Below are 16587 nucleotides of genomic sequence, written 5' to 3' on the forward strand. Positions count from 1 at the left end.
GCGGGCGGGCGGGCGGAAGCGCGGCGGCGGATGAGGCGGGCGGCGGCGGCGGATGAGGCGGGGCCGCGCCGGGCCGGGCTGAGCCGCGCCGGCACCCGCGGCCATGAGCTACGAGCAGCGCCGTGACTGGGGCCGCGGGCGCGGCCGGGGCCGGGGCCGTGGCGGCGATGGCGGCGCCGCCTCCCCCGCTCCCTCAGCGGCGGGCGGGCCCGGCGGGCGGGGACGGCACCCCGGGCACCTGAAGGGCCGCGAGATCGGGCTGTGGTACGCCCGCAGGCAGGGCCAGAAGAGCCGGGACGCCGACCGGCAGCAGGTGAGGGGCGCGGGGGCCGTGCTGGGGCGGGGGCCTGTGCCTCGGCGGTGCGCGATCGGCGGGCACGGCCGCAGCCCGGGCGGGCGGAAGGCCGGGGGAGGGTTGCTGCGGTCGGTGTCCGCGGTGCTCGGGCTCCGCGCTGATGCAGGCTGTGCTTTCTGCCCTAGAGAGCTGTGGTGCGCATGGACGAGCGCAGGGAAGAGCAGATCGTGCAGCTGCTGAATTCTGTCCAGACTAAAAACGACAAAGAGCAAGAAGCCATGTCCTGGTGGTCCGGGGATGAAGAAGGGTAAAGAGATATAATTACCAGTTCTGTTATTTGTTTTGAGTTGCACAAACTTTCCATAACCTGTCAGGAAGATGTGTCAGAGGTGATTTACCTTTACCGAGTGTACTGGCTCAACAAATGTCCTCCAGTTTCTTCACATGTATTGTCACACTGAAATGGTGGTAGTCATTGCTGTAAAACTCTTTCATTATTGCTGAGTTTGGGGTGTTAAATTTCTACTTAAACTCATGAAATGTCTAACTCACCTCAAGGCCTACTACAGTAGATACAAGAGATTTTTCAGCTCTCTTGATCTCTGGAATTACTCTTCCAGAGGTGGCTTTTGGCTTCTGTTTTCAGTTACTGTGCAGTCTTGGAACATTTTCGCAGGATCTGAAGCAGGGTCTGTTCTGGAGTCATTAAGGATTTGCAGGAATAGCTGGAACAGGCCAGTATGCTGAGATGAGGGGATTTGGGCTCCCTTTGGCTGAGGGATCCAGTTACGGGGCAGTGGATCAAGCAGTAATTCTCTGATGATGTTTTGTTCCTTTGGGGCTTCGTTTGGTACCAAAGAACGTGTTGTTTTCTAGATCCTGATGTCAGGTTTTTGGTGGTTGGTAGTTTGAGACTGTATTTGGTTTAATGATTTTCACAGGCCCAGAGCAGCTGTGGTGCCCCTGGATCCCTGGCAGCGATCAGCCTAGGGGCTGGGAGCAGCTGGGACAGTGGCAGGTGTCCCTGCCGTGGCAGGGGTGGCACTGGGTGTTCTTTGAGGTCCTTCCAACCCAAACCATTGCATGGTTCTCTGTGCCCGTGGGCTGTTGGTTCATTAGCTGCTGGGTGGAATTGCCTGCGCCCTGCACGGCTGGGGGAGTCTGAAGTTCTTGTCCTGTGATTCCAGCCCTGCTCCCGAGCAGCCTGCCAAGGTGAAGCCAGATGCTGAGAAGGCTCCTGTAAGACAGACACCAGCCTGGGAAAAAACATCCCTGGATTTGGACGTGGAATTTCTCTGTGAAAAAACTGAGCAGGATGCTGATTTAGATGAGCAACTTAAAGAAGACTTAATGAAGAAGAGATCTGATCCCAGATATATTGAAATGCAGGTATTTTTCCTTGTGTTAGGTTGAAAACTTTTCATTGGGTTTTTTTAAAATTAAGATAACCTCAAAATGTAACATCTTGTAATTTACTAGAAAGTTGTCATGATGTTACTTTTGCTAAAAATTATCTTTAGAATTCATGAAGTTCATACCTACTGTGATTAAAAATCGGAAACAACAAATTTCAGAAACAGTTAGAATCTGCAATTTGAAGCTGACATGTTGTTTTGTTGGGTGGGTTTCTCTTTCTTTTTTATGGATTATGCCCCTGCAGTTATGTCTGAAACTGAAAGCACAGCACTGGGCTCTGAAGGAATGGCCTTTTGAAAACAGAGGTTTTGTTTTGAACAGCCCTTACAGAAAATTGTCTTTCCCTGAACACCAGTTCTCTCTTCCACACCAGGCCCTGCTCTTGCACCTGTGTATACCTACCTCATGTACTGAACTGTTGAGCTGAAATCGTTTTTCTAAATTGAACAAAACTGAAACAACACATGGAATTAAAGTTATTTCCCACGGGCCTGTGTTTATACAAGTGTTGCTGAGCAGTTTGTTATTATTTTGCAGTTTACCCCAAACTAAAGGGTGAAATCTAATAGAGGTGAAATCTATTCTGTTGCTTCGGTGCTGAAAAGGTGTTTAAAGAGAAACATTTTTCTTTTTCCCCAGAGATTCCGAGAGAAGCTCCCCTCATACGGGATGAGAGAGGTGAGTGTGTCCTGAGAGAGAGAGACCCTGTGGTGCAGTGCTCCCAGACAGGGGAGAGCAGCTGTGCCTGTGCCTGGCAGCAATCCTTCGTGGCCTTCAGGAAGGGGAGAGGCCTCCCAGGTTCTGAGCCTGGGGGTGATTCCTCTCCAGACAGCACCAGGGGCTCACTGATTGTGCTGAGGGCTCAGTACAGCCTTCTCATGGGAATGGAACTGGGAGTATCGTGGGAATACATGGCTGCTACACACATTTAATAATAGGCCTTCTTCTTCTGTGTGATAAACTTCTGGAAGGTTCCTGGTTACTCAGATTGTTATGCTTTCTTCCGTGTATAAAATTGTGCCCTTTGTTGAACAATTAGTCCGTTTGGAATTGAGTACAATGCCAATTAAGCCTTTTAGCTTTAACCACAGACTTACTGGCTGCACTGCTGGCTCTCAGTGCCATTGGTTTCCCAGTCGTAGGATAAGGTCAGTGACAGCAGGAGCTGTTAATTGATGCTAATTCTTGGCTGATATCCCCTGTATGCAGTAGAAATAGAGTGTTCTGGTATGTTTGCTTCTGCAGGCTCAGGGGGTGATCAGTGAACTCCTTCCTACAGTCCCTTATGTCCTTGCTGTTGGCATTTGTTTCTAAAATAGTCATACTCCCCTTAACAGTCCTTGGGGTGAGGAGGACGAGGCTGGGAAACCGTTCCTGTTGGTACAAGAAATGTTCAAATATTGTGCTGAAAACCTTTAGTTTGTGCAGGCTTGGGGTCCAGCAGGGCAAACTCTTGTGTTCAGCCTCCAAAGATCTACGGGAGCCAAGCAGGAAGCAGAAAGGTTAAAAATCTATTTCAGGCTTTCATTGTAGTTCTTCTATGTTGCTTTCATACAGGATCTAAAGTATTTAAAGCTAGTGTTGAGGTTGGGCATGCTTTCAGCCCTACATGTGGGAAGTGCAAATGAGCAGAAGTGGCTTCTGCGAGGTTTAAACCAAACTTTTTTGGTAGCATTAGAAGCAGCAGCCGAGCGTTTCTCCAGCTGTTGATGCTTTGCTCAGCGTTCATCCAGAGGAGCAGAGAATTCTCAGAATCCTCCACAAGCAGTAACGGCCGTGTCTTTGTGTGGCCAGGAGCTGGTGAGGCTGATCAACGGCAACCGCGTGACGGTGATCAGCGGCGAGACGGGCTGCGGCAAGACCACGCAGGTGACTCAGTTCATCCTGGACGACCACATCGAGCGCGGCCTGGGCTCCACCTGCAGGATCGTGTGCACGCAGCCCCGCAGGATCAGCGCCATCTCCGTGAGTGCCCCTGCCCTGGGCGCTCCCTCGGTGCCCCCGGCTGCTGCAAGGAACAGCTCTAACATGCACTGCCTGGGTATTCACCGGGGTTGGCATCCACGGAGCACTGGCACTGCAGCCTCCTTCTTCCCTGACTTTAGTCGTGGGTTATAGCTGTGATTTCAGTGGATTTGGGCGGTGAAAATGCCCATTAAGATAAAAATGAATGTTGTGTCAGGCCCTCTAGAGGTGTGTCTGTGAGCAGGAAAGAATCTGGCTGTCAAATGCTCAGTAGTTACTGTCCTTGATAGTTCAGTGTCAGATGGCCAAGCTCTGAAAGGGGAATGTGCTGCTAATGCCCTGTGTTCCTCGAGAGGCTTGTCCCTGGGTTGCTGCTCTCAGGGGAGGAGAAACAGTGCTCTTCAGGGCATTTCTTTATTTACAAGCCTCTCAGTACCAGGTGTTCCTACTGGTGAGCAGCTCAGTCACAGATCAGCCTGGTTTTCTTTGTCCCCCTCAGGTGGCTGAGAGAGTGGCTGCTGAGAGGGCAGAGAGCTGTGGCAATGGCAGGAGCACGGGGTACCAGATCCGCCTGCAGAGGTGAGCAGCTCCCTGGCAAGGGCCTCTTGTTATCCAAAGGAGACAATTTCAAAATTGTTCTAAAAAGAAAGAACTGCTTTCCTGCTGGTATTATCCTCTGAAGAAATTCCTGCGAGGAAGGAATGAGGTTTTTGAATTTTAGGAAAAGGTTTGAGTGCATTTACTGAGTTTTATGCCCCATGTGACAGTGGCTAGCCTAAGTTAGGCTGTGTCTAATAAGTCCTGTTTTCAGCTCTAGTAAAAGGTTCTGCTGTGGGCAGAAATAAAACTGATGTCCCTAATCAATGAATTTCAAGGAAAAGTGAAAATGCTCCAAACCATATTTCTGTGGAAAGCTGTGCATTTGCTACACATATTTATGGGACCATGTAATAGGTGCAGTGACAGAAGCTTGCAGAGCAAAAGCTTTTACATTTGTAGTTGGCTATAATTTAAAAATCTGAAGTGGTGCCAGCACATAAGGGAACCCTTTTGTTGAAGCAAAACTGCTGGTGAAAGTGGAGAGCTGAGCCCTCCCAGCATTTCAGTTGGGGTTCACAGAATTTCTCTGCTGTTTCTCTTTGCTCCCTGTGCTGTGCATGTGAGTGCCCTCTGTGCTGAGCCTGGAGAGCTGCAGGAGGTGGGGATCAGCACCTCGGGGTGCAGGAGATGGCAAAGGGTGCCTGGGAAGTCAGGGCCTCTCCCTGCTCCATTCCCCAGCCACAAAAGTGATGCAACGTGACCTAATTCCTTGTTCCTGCCCTGTGCTGTGAGTGAGGGAGGCAGAGGAGGCACATCTGCATCATGGCTGCAATGCAGCTGGGCTTTAAGGTTTTAAAGCATTTTGTTAAATACAGAGGAAAACTGAGGAGTTCTTATTGTCTCTTTCAGTCGCTTGCCAAGGAAACAAGGTTCAATTTTGTACTGTACCACGGGAATTGTCCTGCAGTGGCTCCAGTCAGATAAGTAAGAGCTCCTGTTTAATGAGACACTGAATGCAATTATGGAATGAGTCCTGAGCTGTTCCAAGCAGTCATGGCTCTGCTTTTTATTTTTTCTAAAAGCAAAAGTTTAACTTCTTCCCCTTCTCTTTTAGGCACTTGTCCAGCATCAGTCATGTAGTTCTTGATGAAATCCATGAAAGAAATCTTCAATCAGATGTTTTAATGAGCATTATTAAAGATCTTCTGAATGTTCGGCTGGATCTGAAAGTCATACTGATGAGTGCTACTTTAAATGCAGAGAAGTTTTCCGAGTACTTTGGTAGGTGATACTCGGAAATGCTTCCTAGAAATGTTCTTCTCAAGTAATTTAGGCTTCTCCAGTACAGTGCAGTTCTTGAATTATAGGATTGATTTGTATCAAAAGAAGAAATTACTCCACTTTTACAAATATCTGCCAGCTGCTGGAGATGCAGTTTCTCTCAGTTTTATCTCATTGTGGCCTGATATTGCTTCTGGTTTTGCTTTTCAGACATATTATGGAAACAGAATCCACAGAGTGTTTTCCTAGTAAACATTTACCATGTTTAGCATTCTTGCCGTGAGGGGGCAAGCAGATTGAACTTTGAGTTGTTCAGTCTCACAGCTTTTTGCAGTAGCTGGAACCAGTTGAACATCCTGGTGTGCAGAATACTGCCTGCTGCCTGTCCTTTTTATATTCAGCAGCCTTATTTGGGGGTGAATGTGACATCTTCCCTGACAGCTGGAAATGTAGACATGGCAGCTGTATTGCAGAACTAGTGAGGAATGTTTATTGCTTCTATTCTTTCAGTGCAGTATTTCATCAGTAGTTTTAACACTGACTTCTGCCTCCCTGCACAGACCACTGCCCAATGATTCACATCCCTGGCTTCACTTTCCCAGTGGTGGAATATCTGCTCGAAGATGTCATTGAGAAGTTGAGGCAAGTGTTTTTTCTGAACATCATTTCGGAGAGTATTTGGGGGGAGCTTAGCTTAGTGTGTATATGCTCAAAGATTAACTTGGCATAAAGAAGAGTTGCCTGTGTTTATCAACAGAAAACCTCCTAAGGGGGGCCTTGTACAGTAATTACAGGTGGCACACAGTTACCTGGGAATATTGGCTTGAGGAGGAGAAGAGTTTCTCTGTTGCTGTGGTGAATTTTCAGGTCTCTAAATTAAGCTAGTCTTTCTTGCTGTTCACTTTTTTTTTCCTACATGTTCTCATACGTACTAGGGTTGGTCCCTGCTTTTGTAAGATTTCTGTTGAAGAGAAACTGGGGATTCTTACACATGATCTAGCCAAAGCACAGCATATTGTCCATGGTTTGGAAGACTGTGCAGCTGCTCTAAATTCCCTCAGTTTCAAATGGAATTGTGTTTGCTCCTCCTGTGTGAAGGTACACCCCGGAGAAGACGGACCGCCGGATGCACTGGAGGAGGGGCTTCATGCAGGGCCACATGAGCAGGCCAGAGAAGGAGGAGAAGGAGGAGATCTACAGGCAGCAGTGGCCAAGCTACCTAAGGGAGCTGCAGGGCAGGTTGGGCCCAAGTTTCTCTTCTGCTTTCAGTTTTCAGGCAGCTCTGAAGTGACAACCATAAATGAGTGCTGTATTGTGTTGCTGGGCTTTGGTAACAGTGGGGTAGTGCCTGCTGTGGAAAATGGTGATGGAATTGTCTGTACAGTTGGCTGGCAACTAGTGAAGTGCTTTAGAGACAGCAGGGTTAGCTCCCTTTGCCTCTGAGTTGTTCAAGTTAAATTTCAGTTCATTACCTACATACAAATTGTCAGTCCCTGGCTCATCAGTGACAAGGAGAGAGGTCGTGCAAGTGCTTCAAAACAGTTCAGTCATGACATGGTAATTCTTCAGCTCTTCTGAACTGACAGTAATCACACTGAACTAAACGTGGAGGGCACTTTGGAGGTGCAGGAATTGCTCAAAGAACTGGGCTGCTTGCAGGTGGGTTCATGGCTGGGTGGCTCACTCAGAGCCAGGCAGCAGGAGCCCTGCCTTTGCATGTCTGTGCTTTCCCTGCTGCAGGTATTCAGCAAGTACAATCAGTGCCCTGGAAATGATGGATGATGACAAGGTGGACCTGGACCTCATAGCAGCACTGATCAGACACATTGTGCTGGAAGAGGAGGTACAGTGGGACTGAGCTGGGGGCACTGCCAGAGCTGACAATGACTTTGGCTGGTCACACAGAAAGAAGAGAGATCTTTGTTTGCTCTTCTAAGTAATTGGACAGTTTTGAACTACTCTTATGTTCAGATAAATACATGGAGGTAGCTCTTTTATAGAAAAAAAAACAAAAACCCTTGACAGACTGTACCAGGCTGGGTCAGTGAGGTTTCAGATCTCACATGCCCATATATCAGTGTGCGAGGAGCTGGCTCTCTGTGCAGTGTGTGATGTGTTCTGACCTCTCTTCCCTTCACTGCCTCTTTTCCCCATAGGATGGTGCTATTCTGGTGTTTCTGCCAGGCTGGGATAACATCAGCACTTTGCATGAGCTCTTGATGTCTCAAGTCATGTTTAAGTCAGGTAAAACCCAAACCCTCTGGGACTTCTGGCAGTGGCATTGGGGGCAGACTCCTTTTGCACGGGGTTGCTGCAGTTGTGCTGGATTCATTTTTCCCTTGTCTCCTCTCCAAAGTGTTCAGCAGTTTTTGTGTGCCTGTGGTATCCTTTCCTCTGCTAACAACAAGTAATTTTTCTCAGTGTGGGAGTGACAGTCTGAAAAACAGCCTGACCTGCATCTTCTTCCTCTTGTCCTTTGCTGCAGCTGGGAGAACTCCCATCCAAAGCTGGACTCCATTCTGTGTGTGCTTCCTCTGTGCTTCATCCTTGAGCAGCTTCCCCTGCCTTGCTGATAGTCCCCTCAAATCCTGTTGATTTGAGAATTTCTTACAGACTCTCAAGTACCCTGTGCCTGTCTGACACACTTTACCCTGTCCTTCTGCATCTCTCATGTTTCCATCTCAGCTGTCTTAGCTGGGCTCCTGGCTGTCCAGTGGTGACTTGCAGCGTGGTTGTGCACATTCCATAGATGCAGAATTCCAGTTCATTGAAAGATTGGTGTCAGTTTGTGTACTAAACTCGACCAATTATTTAATAACTTCAGAATTTAAAAAGGAAGTCTGAATTACTATACACAACTTCATATATTGTCTTAACTTGCCATGTTATAGCATCATAAAAAAGGCCTTTATACCTTTTTACTTCAGAATTTGCTGTTATGATACAGACACCTGTGATGTCAGAGCAAGAAGCACTAGCCTGACTTGCAGCCTATTTTCTCTGTTCTGCATGGTTGATTTAATAGATTTTCCTGTAAAATTGGAAGTTTCTGTGCTTACACCATATCTTTTTCTTATTTTTAACTTCCAGATAGGTTTATTATCATACCTTTGCACTCACTGATGCCTACTGTTAACCAGACTCAGGTATGCTTCTCTTTTATTGCAATATTTCACAACAATAAAAAAAAAAAGAAAAAAAAAGGATATGTTTGGTTTTGGCAAAGTCATAAATGGGCCCTGGATAATTACAGGTGTTCAAGAAGACCCCGCCCGGAGTGAGGAAAATTGTGATTGCAACCAACATTGCAGAAACCAGGTGAGTGCCCAGAGTCAGGAAAGCTGAGTGTTTAACAAAAGAAATGGAAGTGATGATTAAAGTATAAACCTGTTTGATGTTGCCGAAAATACATTTCTGTGTTTGTGCCATTAATTTATAACACTTTATCTTTAGAAAGATTTATAGACTAAACAGAGTTTTCCTATAATTGTTTTAAACAATTCAACCAACTACGTTGTTTTGAACAGTTAAGCTACAGGGATACTAAACAATTGCTAGAATGATTTGCACAGGATAATCTGAGCTGCCTGTCCTCTGTTCAGAATCCAAGTGGGGATTTCTGCCAGACCGAGGAGAATAAATCTGCTCTTTCTTGAGCTGTTCAGTAACATCGTTCTTAATGACATTCCAAAGACAGATTTTCTTAATTGCTGCCTCTCTTTGGGAGGGAATAAGGAGAGGCCAAACCCACTCCTAGGTCACACTTGCAAAGATGAAAAGTTGCTTTTTTTTTCTCTTTTTTTTTTAACAGCATCACGATTGATGACGTCGTGTTCGTTATAGATGGGGGGAAAATAAAGGAGACTCACTTTGACACCCAGAACAACATCAGCACCATGGCAGCAGAGTGGGTCAGCAAAGCCAATGCCAAGCAGAGGAAGGGTCGAGCAGGAAGGTAGGAACAGTGGGGGGCTTAGGGAGCTTTGGGGATGTTGAGTTTCCAGCAGTGCTGAAGGTTCTTTATTTTGTGCATGTGCTGGCACTGCTGTTCTTGAGCAGAGAATGATTTCCTTGCCTTCCTGGGAAGCTGAATTGACTTGTGCTGTGTTTAACTCCAGAGTTTTGTTGTAATTTTTGTCACTACCCTCACACCTGATTTGTGAGGCTGATACAGTAAAGTGGAAATGGTGTGAAAATTAATTTCTGTGTTCTGTACGCCCGTTTCCTGCTGATGGGTCTTCAGAAGACTGAAGTGGCTTTTACAATTGAATGCATTTCAGTTCTAATTCCTTGAGGAGTTTTGGGAAGCTCTTTGTAAGAAACAGAACCATAATGTCACAGTTTCATTGGTGAAAAACCCCCCAACAAATGACCAAACCCAAAAGAATAGTTTCTTTAAATCATTGCAGGGTTCAGCCAGGCCACTGTTACCATCTGTACAACGGGCTGCGTGCCAGCCTTCTGGATGATTATCAGTTACCAGAGATCCTGAGGACACCCTTGGAGGAGCTCTGCTTACAAATCAAGGTAAATGCAGGAATCTTCACAAATATTTATTATCTACTTTTCCATGGGGATAAGTGGTTGAGAGAATAAGGTAATGCAGCTGTGAGCCTAGGGTTGTTCAACCAAAATTCTGTTACACCAGAAATGCTGTGTATTTAGCCAATAATTGCAACTTTAGTAAATGCACACTTGTGTCTGGGTGCATCAAACCCAGGAGAACAGAATTGTCTGGTATCAAGAAAAGGTGACATCCACTAACAAAAATATGGGCTGTGCTGTTCCCCAAATGTCACAAATCATTCAATCAGAGAAGCTTCAGTGAGAATGCCAGTGAGTCAATTTAGATGATCTCTGAAAAGAATTTTACTACAAAGTAGTTTTAGAACTGGTGTGAATTTCCCTTTTTGGCAGTTTGCATTGAATTCCTTACAAAAGCAGAAGGATTGCCATGTGTATGTGAACCGAGTGAAGAATAGATCCTTCTGCTGCAAATTCCATCACTAATACATTTTTTTGTCCTTAGTTCTTCACCAAAGAAATCCTAACTTGGGCTGTGGATTACTCACACTGTTTCCATGAGTGTGGTTACTGCTAACCACTTTTAGACAGCCGTCTTTCTCCAGCTGCTGTAGGCTTCTGTTGTGACTTTCCTTTCAGATCCTGAGGCTCGGTGGAATTGCCCATTTCCTGAGCAAGCTGATGGACCCCCCGTCTCGCGATGCTGTCATGTTGGCCATCAATCACCTCATGGAGCTGGTAGAGCCTTGCTTCCTCTGTTCAGAGCCGTGGTACCGTGGGTGCTGGCAGGCAGGCGTGGCTGCTCAGCTCTGGGCATTGCAGCCCTTTGTGCAGAGCCCCGATGGACCCTCACTGCACAGAGGGCCCTCCACCAGTCCATGGTGCTGAGGGGCTCTGCAGAGTGCCTCTGAGGGACTCTGTAAATGACTCCAGACAGACACGGGGCCCTCACTGAAGCTCCCTGCGGCTGTGGATGTAGCTCCCTCCCCTGTACCCTGCTGCCTCCCTGCCTTCCTGCTGCAGGTGGGTCAGTGAGGAGCTGGAGACACATGAGGCACGTGGGAGAAGCACCTTGTGTCATTGTTCCCTTGGGCCATGGGGAGGAGAGGTTCACGGCACGTTTGTTCTACTGACTCCTTGCTCTGGTGGTATTGCATAAATGAGTTGTGCCATAGATGGAAACTAGCTGGTTATTAGTTTGGTTCTTAGTGGGGGATATCTGTGGTATCTGCGTCCCAGTGGCTTTGCCAAGGAAATCCTCCCCATTTCACGTGATGTGTTTGTTCTTTCCTTTCTGCTCTTGTCCTGGCAGAATGCTCTGGACAGGCAGGAGGAGCTGACTCCCCTGGGTGTGCACCTGGCACGGCTGCCCGTGGAGCCACACATCGGGAAGATGATCCTGTTTGGAGCCTTGTTCTGCTGCCTGGACCCCGTGCTGACCATTGCAGCCAGCCTCAGCTTCAAGGACCCTTTTGTCATCCCTCTGGTAAAGTCTCACAGATGCAATTACATGTGGGAATTTAAGAATCTCAGGAGGTTGCTGGGACTCAGTGAGGTGTTACAGTTTAAGAGCACTTTCATTAATGTCATGGTCATTACATTTTTACTAGTGAGATTGCCTTTGCATACTATGAATTATCATTTTTCCTGTGGAATATTCGAAATAACTATAATTTTCCTGTGTTACATATAAAGTACTGCTGTACAGATGTACCTGAATTTGGAGAAGAGGACTGTCATGTCAGTCTAGGTATTATGTAGGTTCTGATTTTTAGGGCAAAGAGAAAATCGCAGACGCAAGAAGAAAAGAGCTGTCAAAGAACTCGAAGAGCGACCATCTGACTGTGGTGAATGCCTTCACTGTAAGCATGTTTTCATGTGGTTTTTTTTTCTTCTAGAAGTTTAGTTTGAATAATATTGATGATCCTAAGGAAAAAGCTGATCAGTTTATGCTCTGTAGGCTTTCTTGTTTGGCTTCTACAGAAATAATTAATTAAATAATAATAATGTTTTTTAAATATATATATAAAAATATAATTATAATTATAATTATATTATTATATATAATATATAATTATGTATATTCTATATTTATATTATATTTATTAATGTATATTATTATTTATTATATATATAAATTATATAATATATATATAATAATTATATAATAATTAAATCATAAAACCAAACTGATTTTCACCCTTCCAGTGTTGCATAATCTTGTCTCCAGGCTCAGTAACCTGATTTCTGGTGGACAAGTCTGAAAAAGACAAAGGAAACATAGTATTATAGTTAACCTTGCTGAAGTTGTTCACTCCTGTCCTTCTGGCCTCTACAGGAGGCTGAAGCCAGCGTCAGAAGTGTTGGACGTTGTGCTGTACTGTGTTGTGGTGAGGAGAGGAGGAAATAAACAGCCTGGAAATGCAGTGACTGCCCAGAACTGTAACTGTTAATTACAGCAGAGGGTGGGTGCTCTGGCAAACACTGCCAGGTGTCCCTGCCCGCCAGGGAAAAAGGAAGGCTGTGATTCAGCGTATTGTGCAGTTCTGTTTTTCTGCACTGTGGTGTGTGCACATATACAGAGAGATCAAAGGATTTACTTTCTCCCTGCTAGGGAACATGTGACTGTTTGTTGAGCTGCAGTTTTGGCTGGCCTGAAATCTGTAGTGTTCACTTACAAACACCTTACAAGTCCAGCTTTCATTCCTAGGGCTGGGAAGAGGCTCGGAGTTGCGGTTTCAGGAATGAGAAGGACTATTGCTGGGAATATTTCCTGTCCTCAAATACCATGCAGGTAACAGCATCCTGCCGGGGTCAGACAGGATCCTGTGTGTGGGGAAGAGGAGGGGCCTTTGGCACAGCAGCATTCTGTGCCATTTTCGTTGTTTCCTAGATGCTGCATAACATGAAAGGGCAGTTTGCTGAGCATCTCCTTGCAGCTGGATTTGTGAACAGCAGAAACCCCAAGGATCCCAAATCTAACACCAACTCAGGTAACCGTGGAGGGAAAGGGAGAATTTACCCCAGCTGAAATCTCAGCTGCACAACTGCTCACTCACTTTGCTGTCTCCTGCAGGCAATGAGAAGCTGCTCAAAGCAGTCATCTGTGCTGGCCTCTATCCCAAAGTGGCGAAGATCCGGCCCAGCTTCAGCAAAAAGAGGAAAATGTGAGGCTTTGGTTTAAAGTTGGTTTGTATTCAAGGTGTTTTCTACATGGCATAATTTGGCAAGGTGAAGCAGTGGCTTGAGTGCATGAATGAATCTCACTGTAGAGTTTGAGTCGTGGTTGTGCATTACTTCCTCGGAGAAGGGTGGGATTGTTGATTTCTTAGCACCTGGATTACTGCTAACACCTGCAATAACTTGTGTGACCTTCTCATGCCATGCATAATGTTACATCATCTCAGTAGCACTGCTCTGAAGGGGTTCTGCAGCAGCAGCTCAAATACTGCCAGGGATCCTGGTCTGTTCATTTATCACTTCCTGTATTATCAGATTTTTTTTGTTGTTTTTTTTTTCTTTGAAGGGTGAAAGTTTGCACCAAGACAGATGGATCAGTTAATATCCATCCCAAATCAGTGAACGTGGAGGAAACAGAGTTCCATTATAACTGGCTCGTGTACCATTTGAAGATGAGGACCAGCAGTGTGAGTCGGAGCTGTGCTTGTGGGGTTTATTTGTTTTATTATCCCCTCTTGAATGAGACTGGGTCAGGGTTCAGAGGGGATGTGAACAGCCTTTGTTCTGGGGCCTTCCTGTCCTAGGCCATTCCTTTTACACACCATCAGATTATTTCCTTTGTGCTACTGGGGTATTGTACCACAAATAATGAACTTCTGTGGTTTAGTTTTTGGGGTTATTTTTGAGGATTTGGGTTTTTTTTAAGGTCTGGCAGTAGCAGGTCAGTACAGTCTTAACACTTCTCAATATGCTGATGTTTTTTCCTCTCATTGTTATGGAGCATCTGGTTTGATTTCAGCACTGTGTGAAAGACTGAAAGGCTTGGGACCATTTTTGCCCTAGTGCAATCTGATTTCATGTAACTTTTTTTTCAACTGAGTTGCTTCATGCATTTCTTCAGAATTTGTGAGTAACTGAGTAAGGATCTTCTGGAAGTCTGTAGGAGCCTCGTTAAGGATTACTGATGGCACTTGAGATACATTGAGGGTGATCAGACAATTCTGTTGCTGTGCAGATTTACCTGTATGATTGTACGGAGGTGTCTCCATACTGCCTCTTGTTCTTTGGAGGGGATATTTCCATTCAGAAGGATAAGGACCAGGACACCATCGCTGTGGATGAGTGGATTGTTTTCCAGTCTCCAGAAAAAATAGCAAACTTGGTCAAGGTAACTGTTTCAAAATGATGTACCTGGAAGGCTCAGTGTAACACTGGTTCTGTTTAGGGATTTCTGGATTTTATATTCCTGTGGGCCTGTTGATTTATCACTCAGGGGGATGATGTTTGAAATGCACTTCCAGCAAGCAGTCCTAGCACACAAAGTAAGCAAAAGAGATCTCATTTTGCACAGATGCTGTAGGATGACTTGGTCACTACAGGGGATATCCACACGGATATGGGAAAATGAGAGTGGGGCTCCTCAGTTAACAGGAATGGGTTCCACAGAACTGTTTAATATTAGATCCCATAATATTTAAAAATTTTACTTTTATTTTAAATCAGTATTTTTAATCCTGAGGTAGTCAGCTCAATGCTGGGTGGGCTGTTAGAGGCATCACTTCCAGACATGGTCATCTCTCGTCAAAGAACAATGGGTTTTGAGAGACAGTGTTTGATTGTGAAAATAGCAGTGTGGAGATGAAGTGAGGGAGCAGACAGGTGTAAAGGTCAGGAGAACAGGGGGCCCCAGGCACTGCAACCTCTCTGCTGCTGCTATGTGTAGCTCTAACTGCCCATCTCTTTCCTTTTTCCTTCTCTTCCTTTATTACAACACTTTCCAGAAATTGAGAAAAGAACTCGATGATCTTCTACAAGAAAAAATAGAGAACCCCCATCCCGTGGACTGGAATGATATTAAATGCAGGGACACAGCAGTGCTGACAGCCATTATAGACTTGATCACCACGCAGGAGAACGAGGGCGTCAGGAACTTCGCGCCGCGCTTCCAGGGCGAGCGCTACAGCTGACCCCTCCCCAGCCAGCCTTTCGATAGCATTTCTGTAGCTAGAGGAACAACTTTGGTAGGGTAAGCTGGAGATTTCCTCTTCCTGAGGAGCAGTTACTCGGAGCTAGTTGGCAGTGTGTGTGTGCATGTGTTCTGTGCTCGGTGTAGCTTCGTGAGGGACAGAAAGGCCGTTGTTGGATGGTGTAAGGTTCTTGTCCTGCTGTAGCTGTTTTCTTTGGGTTTTTTACCCATCAGGTAACAGATATTTAAAAAAACCTGCTAAAATACTGCTTAGTAATACCTAAACTGTTTTGTTGGTTTTTTTTTAATGGGGTGTGGTGAGTAATTATACTTGCTGTGTTATTCCAGCTGTGCAGCAGTCTGCTCACCAGCACTTCCACAGAAGGTAATTACAGCTTAATTTAACTAAACTCGAAAACACTTGTTGAATTTGTACGGTGGGAGGAAACAATCTTCAGAAATTCTTCTCCTTTTCTGCATTTCATCCCATTCAATTAATCTTCCTTTGTTTTCTGTCCCCATCCATCATCACTACTGACTGAAATTGCAGATTGCAGAAAGCATGGTTAGAAGAAAGTCATGTTGGGTTATGTGTTAAGGTTTCATTGCATTCGAGGGGTTTTTTTGTTTGTTTGTGGGGTTTTTTTGTTTTGTTTTGTATTTTTTTAAGAAGTTCATGTATGGGTTATAGTATTCCATTAAGAGTCTTTTTTTGCAAGTCTTATTTCAACTGTTCTCAATGTTTTGAATGTTCTGTTCTGAATGATCTCCAGCTATGGAAGATTATTGGAATAACAAAGTTTGTTAAGGATTTTGAGGTTTATCCTTGAGAGAAAAAAAAAGCCTGGAAATACAACTTTTCTCCCTTCTTTGGTGTTTTGTTGTTTTGGTTTCTTTTGCAAAAATGACCTTAGTCATGAAGTTCAGGAGGATTTATGCTTTACTCTGAGGAAAGCAGAGCAGCTCAGGTGAAACTTAAAAGTCGAAGTTACTGGCTGGACTGTGCTTTCCACGGGGTTGAGGAGGGATGGAGGGTGCCAGGCTCCTCATGGCCACTGCCAGCTGCACGAGGCATCGTTCAACTCCCCCCCAGCCCCAGGTGACTGTTTCACCCTTAGGTGTTCTAAATGAGGAGGCGGAGGAGGAGATTCCCCCTGCCCCGGCCTTGGGGATGCCAGTGAGAAAAGAGCAAAGAGACAGCGGCGGCTGCGGGGAGGGAGGAGGCGGGCCCGGCGCGTTCTCTGGGGCACAGCCGGGCTGTGAGGGCCGGGATGGCTGCGGGAGGAGAGCCGGGCTGGAACGGCTGCAGAGGAGAGCCGGGCTCCGAGGGCTGCGGGAGGAGAGCCGGGCTCCGAGGGCTGCGGGAGGAGAGCCGGACTGTGAGGGCTGTGGGAAGAGAGCCGGACTGTGAGGGCTGTGG

General features: G+C 46.0%; 1 protein-coding gene across 1 annotated transcript; it reads left to right on the forward strand.

Annotated features, from left to right (window-relative positions):
• Nucleotides 1-26: 26 nt before the first annotated feature.
• Nucleotides 27-16036, forward strand: DHX36 (DEAH-box helicase 36). The gene is made up of 25 exons (XM_038146258.1): nucleotides 27-313; nucleotides 481-602; nucleotides 1483-1684; nucleotides 2351-2389; nucleotides 3506-3676; nucleotides 4176-4255; nucleotides 5126-5200; nucleotides 5331-5497; nucleotides 6058-6139; nucleotides 6596-6736; nucleotides 7238-7340; nucleotides 7654-7741; nucleotides 8588-8643; nucleotides 8751-8815; nucleotides 9309-9452; nucleotides 9907-10024; nucleotides 10661-10759; nucleotides 11334-11507; nucleotides 11797-11883; nucleotides 12732-12815; nucleotides 12915-13014; nucleotides 13098-13188; nucleotides 13548-13668; nucleotides 14217-14369; nucleotides 14983-16036. The coding sequence occupies exons 1-25, from the start codon at nucleotides 104-106 to the stop codon at nucleotides 15166-15168; spliced, it is 2958 nt and encodes a 985-aa protein (XP_038002186.1). The 5' UTR covers nucleotides 27-103; the 3' UTR covers nucleotides 15169-16036.
• The last annotated feature ends 551 nt before the right edge of the window (nucleotides 16037-16587 follow it).

The sequence above is a fragment of the Motacilla alba genome, chromosome 9 (assembly GCF_015832195.1).
Source record: "Motacilla alba alba isolate MOTALB_02 chromosome 9, Motacilla_alba_V1.0_pri, whole genome shotgun sequence".
NCBI classification, from domain to species: domain Eukaryota; kingdom Metazoa; phylum Chordata; class Aves; order Passeriformes; family Motacillidae; genus Motacilla; species Motacilla alba.

Bases quoted from the DNA above. Each gene is read 5' to 3' on its own strand.
- DHX36 (XM_038146258.1), top strand. From the start codon at position 104: ATGAGCTACGAGCAGCGCCGTGACTGGGGCCGCGGGCGCGGCCGGGGC. The intron at 2,390-3,505 runs GTGAGTGTGTCC...TTGTGTGGCCAG, and splicing joins CCTCATACGGGATGAGAGAG to GAGCTGGTGAGGCTGATCAA. The intron at 13,015-13,097 runs GTAACCGTGGAG...TGTCTCCTGCAG, and splicing joins CAAATCTAACACCAACTCAG to GCAATGAGAAGCTGCTCAAA.